General features: G+C 34.9%; 1 protein-coding gene across 1 annotated transcript; it reads left to right on the forward strand.

Moving 5' to 3' along the window:
- The first annotated feature begins 4,932 nt into the window (after window positions 1–4,932).
- On the forward strand, window positions 4,933–8,447 carry LOC123668284. The gene is made up of 4 exons (XM_045602047.1): window positions 4,933–5,546; window positions 6,442–6,606; window positions 7,449–7,613; window positions 7,726–8,447. Exons 1-4 carry the CDS (start codon window positions 5,332–5,334, stop codon window positions 8,003–8,005), a joined length of 825 nt encoding a protein of 274 aa, XP_045458003.1. The 5' UTR covers window positions 4,933–5,331; the 3' UTR covers window positions 8,006–8,447.
- The last annotated feature ends 238 nt before the right edge of the window (window positions 8,448–8,685 follow it).

Consider the following 8,685-nt stretch of genomic DNA (forward strand, 5'->3'; position numbering starts at 1 on the left):
TGGAGTTAACTCCTTAACAAAAATATAAGGCTCGTCGTATAAAAAAATGAGTGAAATCGTGTGAAAAAGTAATGCTGAAACGCTCTGAGAGCAATGTTTTTTACCACGCAACGTCTCTGACGCGAAAGAGATGAGTATATTTTTAAATATCACGGCGTTTCGTCTTTGGGAGTTAACTCTAGTCGAGTGTCGGATCACACGCATTTTTTCGAGTTCACTCCTTAAAAAACGGTATAAGGCACATGACAGTTCTCTGTATAGAGTACGTCGTATGTAATACATGTTATCAAAAAAGTTCTATTAAAGGCATAAAAATATTTTTGGGTTCCTTTTTTATTTATTCACTTCAAATTGGCAAAAATGTCAACACAGTTTAGTACCGAAAGTGGCGCGTGGTTTTTATACATAGTATTAATAAATAAATAAAGTATATAATTATATAGACGACGCGTTAGCGCAGCGGTATTTTGTATTGTATTGGGCTCGGTTTTCCGCATTTAGACGCAAAGGTGGTCCACTATGCGTGAAAAGAGGGCTGACTAGTTCAGCCAGCCCAGCTCCTTCCAGAAGCTCAGAAGCCTCCTGGGGCGTTCACACGCTTCTCGGAGCGGTAATAGCACTGGCTGTTGCGCTGGCGGTCGCGGGTTCGATCCCCGCTCACGACAGACATTTGTATCGACCATATAGATGTTAGTCGTAGTCTGGGCGTTATGTTTGTGTATTCCCAACACTGGAGGAAATCCTACTGGGGGATCCGTTGAGTGTGAAGCGTTTATTTATACATATAATCACTCATCACTTCAGCCTAATACAGTCCACTGCTGGGCATAGGCCTCAACAAGTTAGCGCCAAAAATGGCGTGAACTTGTGTGTTTTGCCCATAGTCACCACGCTGGGCAGGCGGGTCGGTGACCGTAAGTGTAAAAATATAAATAAATTCTTGTGATTACTGCACAATTAATTATTTTGTTTTGCGTTCTCTTTAGCGGGTTCATTGTAGTCTATGAAGCGAATCTGCAAATTTCTATTAGATATTCGAGATGTAATTTACTTAGACACTTTCAGTAGAGCTCCCAAAAAATATGTTAATTTAGATTTGCAATGCTATGTCAAATGTGTCTCCACGTTAGTTTATCATCAGTAAACAGTCCCACGTCTTCGTATTATGTTTATTTATTTATTTATTTATTTATTTTTGTTTTATATTATCATTTTTTAAAATTGGTTTTACGTTATTTACGTAGATAAGAAACAAAAGTGGATCAAGAAAAGAGCCCTGGTGCATTCCTTACTGAATACTTCGAAAAAAACTACTAATATTATCAATCTTAAGAACTTGGCGTTAGTTTTGAATATTGTATATAAGATATTGTCAAATCAGTCAGTGATACAAATTTTTTGATGACTCACTGTATCGAAAGCCTTTTTTTCCAAATCGATAAAAATGCCCAATCATGTTTCACTGGTCAATATTGGTTTTAATTTTGGTAATTAAATCAAGGACAGCCATAATAAGTCTGGACCATAGAGCAACACGGAGGGGAGTAACCCTGGCGTTTTTTACCGATACGAAACTGTCTGGCATTTTTTGCGGGGGGAAGTTACACACATGCTTACTTTATCTAATTCCCAACAAAAATAATCGTCTATCACTACGAAACTCACACATACTAAATTAAAAACACACATTTGTCACACACATATATACATTCTATGTCATTACAGTATAATGACACGCCGCAACTACACCGACAAGTTGCTTACAGCCGTGGTTGTAACAACTGTCGATATGCATTATCGATAAATTTAAGTACTCGGTTAGGGAAATAAGGTTTTTAAAGTGATACAAAGGTAAGATGTTAGTATAAAAATAGACTTAATTTATTATATACTACAAATCAAACATCATCATTTAAAACAAACGATTATAAAGAGTAAAGATTTGATTGTTTGTTTGTTAGCATTGAATAGGCTCCGAAACTACTGGACCGATTCAAAAATTATTTACCGTTGAGAAGCTACACTATCCCTGAGCGACATAGTTTATACTATATTTTCAAAAATATTTCACTAAATATGAGTAAGCAGTTTGGTACAAAGCCTTTTTCACTTCCAGCATGTACAATGGTGTTTCTTTTTCCCTTGGAGACATTTTCCTGGACCCGAGTGATATTGTCTGCCAGCATTTTTTCACTTTGTATGAGTCATGAATATAACTCTCCTCAATATAAATAATATTTTTTTGCAATTCTTCTGGTAAATTTCTGTTGTTCATGATAATATTTAGGTAATCCTTTCTTTTTGCTGCAATGTGTACTTTTTCAATTAAAGCAGATCTATTGACTGACATTTCTTGTATGAAAAGCCAATACTTGTAATAATTTTTCTCAAATGTTCAAGACTGCAATCAAAATCAAGTTATGTTTTAGCTACAGTTAACAATTTACGTAGTGTTGGTACCTCTTTACGTACAGTATAAAAAAACTGTATTTTCTGTCGGAGTGCACAGATGGTAAAGTCATCCATTTCCTTCTTTGGTCGACCACTTCTATGTTTACCAGGAGAACGGAAAGTGCCATTATTTTTATATCACTCATCCACAATTCGTCTGATGGTACTATCGGATTTACCTAGAATTAAATAAAAAATGTATTGAGATGTGGCTTGCATTTTCAGCTTGACCTGAACAAACACATAATTATATGTTTATACATAATTAAAATAAAAGCTTGTCAAAATATACTCTTACACCTACACACTACAAAGCTTCATTTTATACCAAAACTTTATGTTAATAAAAATGCTACCTGTGTAGGCAGTGTAGTGGCAAAAAGTATCAAAAAATATTGGTCGCTCTTATCTTTGTTTGTCAAATCAGATTTAGATCCAAATTTCTAGATGTAAACAAATCTTTTAATAGGCTTTAATATGATGAATCGTAAAGAATATTATAATATTAACTGATTAAATAGAAATTTTAACGTCATTACATACCAGTCATAGCCGCAGTTCGAGCGTAAACATCGTCTAATTCAATTAAAATACGTCCGGCTTGATATTTAGCAAAACATTGTTGAAATACGCTAAATATAACTTGTCGAGCACCACTGCGCATTGTTTTTCGTATGACTTCGTTTTTCTTTTCAGTTTCTTGTGAAGAACTAGCCATTTTAATACAAAAATCTAAAGAATTAAACTAATAAAGAAAATCTATGATGACGTTTGTGTTATAACAAATGTTTAACATTGTTGCCAAGAACATACAAGACTTTAGTTCCGCAAACATTCTTTTCAAGACTTTATTGACAGATTATATCTATGCCCTTTTGCCATTTTATAGCTAGTTCATTGATACCTTTACTAAAAAAACCATTCGGACGGGAATCAATAAAATGTTTGAAGGCGGTTTGGACTTCCCCATTGGAGTTGCATTTTTTCCATTGCAAGAAGTTATCCAAATTTTGAAAATAATGGTAATCTGTTCGAGTATGGTCCGGGGAGTGCGGTGGATATCTTAGGCATACCAATAGAAGTTGTGCAGTGAATGGTCTAGCGTTGTCCTGAATCTACAGTGGCCTAGAGCGATTGACTGGGTTGGTTGGACCCTGGGTTGCTTAGCAGCTACTTTTTCCATCATAGTTTGCAGTTGCTGACAATAGATATCTTCCGTAATCGTCTGGCCAGATTTAAGAAAGCTGTAGTGAACGATACCGGACACTTTTTTGAGACAATTTTCGCTTGAGGAATTTGGCTAGCTTGCCAGGTTTGAGACTTTGCGTTGAGCGCTTCCAAATTATCGTACATGATCCACTTTTCATCACATGTAATGATTCGATTTAAAATTCCTTAATTATTGTGCCGATCGAGTAATGTAACGCAGCAGTATAAGCGCGTTAGTCAGTTTGCTTCACTCAATTCATGAGGTACCCACCTTTTAAGCTTTTTTACCTTCCCAGTTTGCCTCAAGTGGATTAAAACAATTTTATCACTAACACTGCAGCCTGAAGCTAACTCGGACGTGGTTTGTGATGGATCCACTTCCACAATAGCCTTCAATTCTTCAATATCATATTAATCAAATTTTAAGTTGATAAAATTTTATTAAAGTTAAATACAAATTTAACAAGAAATTATTTTTCCCAGTATTTTAAGTCGAGAGACTTTAAAAAAATTAATAATTCTTCCTTCAGTTGGCATTCCAAATTATTTTCTGGATCTTAATTATTTAATTAATTCTCCAATTGTTTTCGATAGCTCTGGAGCATGTTATTCTGTCAGAAAAATAAATTTTCTTGAATCTTGGATCTAGTAGTGTGATAATAGCTAACACGTATACTTGTTCCACTGTACCAAATCTCTTCTTTAATTCTTCCAATATTAAATTTTTGATTGCAGCACCGACAACTGTTTCCGTCTTAATTGTACCATATGTTTTCAAAAGACAGGAAACTATCGATATAATTTTGCTTGACGTAACAAGGTTCTCTACGGATACTTCTTATGTCACAGCTTCCATAGGTTTTTATAATGAAACGACCGTGTTGAGAGACAAAAGAGAACTATATTCTATAGACCACAGATAATTAGCATTACACAGATAATGCAACATATTTATGAGAGACTGACATTGACACCAGAGGTCACTACTTTGTATAATTAACATTATTTTAGATTTATTTTAACAGTTTTAAAAAATGTATAAGATCTTTGATACTATCTAGTTGACTGGCTGTTAACATAGGTGGAGCTTTCGGGTAATTGAGTAATATCGGGGCAAGTAACTCTGATAATCCTACAAACCAAACTAGCTGATAGTAAATTGAATTCCATCGAGTCGAAACCCGTCTATTAAAGATATAAAATTGTCACAAACGTAAAGTAGCACAACCATTAAAACTTCTTAATAAGCTTATTGTAATCTCTAATTAATAACGAATACTTAAGCTTACAACGAAAATTATACTAACGTAAACCGTATCGTGATTTTTTTTTACCCTGCAAACGTAAGTACCCAGAATGTGACGCCACACTGGCAAACGTGTCGAGATTTGTGGAACGTGTACCCCCTAACCCTCCCCTTTTACCCTTGGCAGCAAATTGTACAGAATGGACGACGCTTAAATACGAATCCTACGTAAAAGTTGGGGGAGTGATATATACCGAGGTATACAGCGATGCCGCATAGGAGTAGATTATAAATGTGGGTCCAAATGACTGTGTTTATTGATGATAATATTATATACGAATATAAAGCAATATACGCAAAGATATGAAGATAAAAACTATTGGAACACATGGACGCGAAACTGATGTAAATGAGGAAGACACTCAATGGAAACTGGGATGCAAATATATCCTGAATTTGAAAATTTCTTTCGCAGTTATGATACCAGACCGCCACCAAGACGAGCGCCGAAATCTCACGCAGAGCGGCAACGCCGGTATATACTTCGAAAAAAACAAAAAAGACTTGAAGAATATCTGAAAGAAATAAAAAACGCTAGTAGTGATAAAATTGAGCCCGCAGAGTTGTCAGCAGTTGCTCGGTAAGTTACCGTGTTTTTATATAATACAGATTGATAATAACATTTATAATACAAATAAGAGGGTAGATTGAAAAGTTCACAGCCTCAAGAAGGAAACAAAATTAATTACATAATTTTTTTTTCTCAACATAATCTATACCAAACTAAATGCATTTCTTTTATACGTTTTGAAAAACTTCTGTACAGATAAAAAAAATATTCTTGAAGGTTTACAAAATACTGCTTTACTGCGGAATTAACCTTTTCATTTAACGAAAACTTTATGCTACCAAGGTAAATTTTAAGTTAGGAAACAGGCGGATAAGACACATCACTTGTGTAGCAGTTGGAAATCATAATCAACAATTTGAGCCATATTATCATATATTATTATCCTGTTGAAATAACACTTTCTTTCTCAGTAATCATGTACGTTTTTCTTTAATTTCTTCACGCAAATGACTAGTAAATTGCAGTAATATATGGAGTTTATTGTTTGGCCTTTCAAAAGATATTCCAAAATTATGATTCCACAAGTATCCCAAAAAAACTGATGCGGTAACCTACTATCTGATGAGATTGCCTTTGTGTTCTTTGGGGTCATCAGATTTTCCATTGTTTAAACTGTTGTTTGGACTCTGCCGTCTATATTAATCTAGATTTCGTCAATAGTAAAATAACGGATCAAATATTCCTGCTGGTTAGGTTCAAAATAGTCGCGAAAATTTGTATGTCAGGAATTAGGATATACTTATAAAAAACTTATACATTATAAATACCGATGAGCCTTTTTAAAAACAATTTTATTTAAATTTACAGTTATAAGCCGAGAACTTTTCGATCTACTTTCGTAGCTTTTTGTAATTCGATAATTGGACTTCTAACTTTAAAAATGTTTGGATTTGTCTATCCGCAGTTTTTTAACTAACCCGCCACCAAGACCACCTCCAAAAACTCACGCAGAGCGGCAGCGCCTATATATACTTCGAAAAAAACAAAAAAGACTTGAGGAATATTTGAAACAAACTCAAAACGCTAATGGTGATAATGCCGAGGCCGGAGAGCTATCAGCAATTACTAGGTAAGTTGCCATGGTTTTATATTTTATAGATTGTGCATATAAACATATTTTTATGTCCTTAATCTATAATGCACATAGATAATGTTTTTTAAAGCCTGATAGAATTATAAATTGTAAAAATAACGCAAAAATGTTGGTTTTACATCATTAAGAGATTATCTGATATGAAACCTATCCAAGTTCGATGGATGGTTTGCTCATATAGACGATTATGTGCGCCGGAAAATCACGAAGTCGTCTGAATTGTGCAAATTGATGACTAATTTCCAAAGTTAATCTGGATAACTTGATAACTATGTCTAGTCGTCCATTCTATCATAATGATTTGACAGATACTGATCATAATGCTGTGTGGCTACGGTATTAAAGAATATAGCCACCCCCTCTCTTCCCGTGGGTGTCGTAAGAGGCGACTAAGGGATAACACAGTTCCATTACCACCTTGGAACTTAAAAAGCCGATGGCGGGATAACCATCCTACCGCTGGTTTTGAAATACACAGGCCGAAGACGGGCAGCAGCGTCTTCGGTGCGACAAAGCCAGCCCTGCGGTCACTAACCCGCCTGCCCAGCGTGGTGACTATGGGCAACACACATGAGTTCACACCATTTTTGGCGTGAACTTGTGGAGGCCTATGTCCAGCAGTGGGCTGTGATAGGCTGAAATGATTCCAAAGTTAATCTGGATAACTTGATAACGATGTCTAGTCGTCCATTCTATCATAATGATTTGAATTGATTGAATTTGACCTTTAATTTCGATCGAGCTTAAAAAAAGTTCCATTAGGTTCGTTGGTCGATAAATTGAATTCTTAATTTTAATGTGTTTGATTTTGTTCTCAGTAATTTAGCCAATCTGCAACCAAGACAACCTCCAAAAAGTCACGCAGAGCGGCAGCGGCGATATATGATTAGAAAGAAACAAAAAATGCTTGAGGAAAAACTGAAAAAGGCACAAAATGCTAACGATGACAGTTGTGAGAACGCCGATTTGTCAGCAGATACTAGGCATGCTATATACCATGTTTTGCAAGATATATTGTGCATATAAATACTTGTAATCCTTATGTCGGTAATTAGCATCTTCAATTTAATTATATTTGAATTTTTCTATTCGCAGTTCAACTAGCTTGCCATCAAGAAAAGCCCCAAAAACTAATGCAGAGCGTCAGCGCGATTTTAGACTTCGGCAAAAGGAAAGAAAATGTGAAGAAAATGGTAATAAACCACCCAAAAAGTCCAGAGCCGCATATCTACGTCAATACAGGGCTAAAAGAAAACTGGCAGCGATGATGAAATCTGATTTCGTTGAAGTTGTCTTAAGAGAAGAAACGGAAGGTTCCAATCTAGAAAATGTCGCTACAGACTTTTTGACGCAATTAAGTCCTGATACCGCATGACCATCAGTAAGAAAAAAAAAAAAAGAAAATTCCAATAGCAATTTGAAGATTAAAACCAAGTTCGGATATTTGAGTACAAACCCAAGGGTAAAAAAAAAATCGCGGTCAAAATAGCCAGTTCTCGAGTCAGATACAGATTTCAAATATGACGGATAATGAAGGATAAATATCAACACAGCACATAGAATAGTTGAAAATTGATGTCATGAGATTGGCGTCATGTGATATCATTTATGACATACTTTTTGGAGTTTAGGAGTTTACTCCTATAGAAACCATGTAAGGCAAGTGTAATGAAAATGAATTGGGAGTGAAGTCGTGTGAAACAACGCTAAGACATACGAGAAAGAAAGAGACTTCTTACCGCGCACTATTTACTTTGTAATAATCTATGTGTATAATAATATAAATAATAAATTTTAAAGTATGAATAAAATTAAAATAACTCTTTTTATTTCACATAGAATGTGTACTCATTTACTACCCTTGCGTTTTAAATATATTTTAAATAATACGGCTTTAATCGTGCCTAAAGAGTTAACTCCAGTAGCGTGTCGAAGCTGACACAAACTTTCTCTTTATTTTTTAATTTGTTTCATATTCTTGGATGACGCTTCTAAGATATAGTAGCGAGATTTTAGCGTATTATAAAAAAATGTTCGTTAAAATCTAGCTAGATA

This window comes from Melitaea cinxia, chromosome 30 (assembly GCF_905220565.1).
Source record: "Melitaea cinxia chromosome 30, ilMelCinx1.1, whole genome shotgun sequence".
NCBI lineage: Eukaryota > Metazoa > Arthropoda > Insecta > Lepidoptera > Nymphalidae > Melitaea > Melitaea cinxia.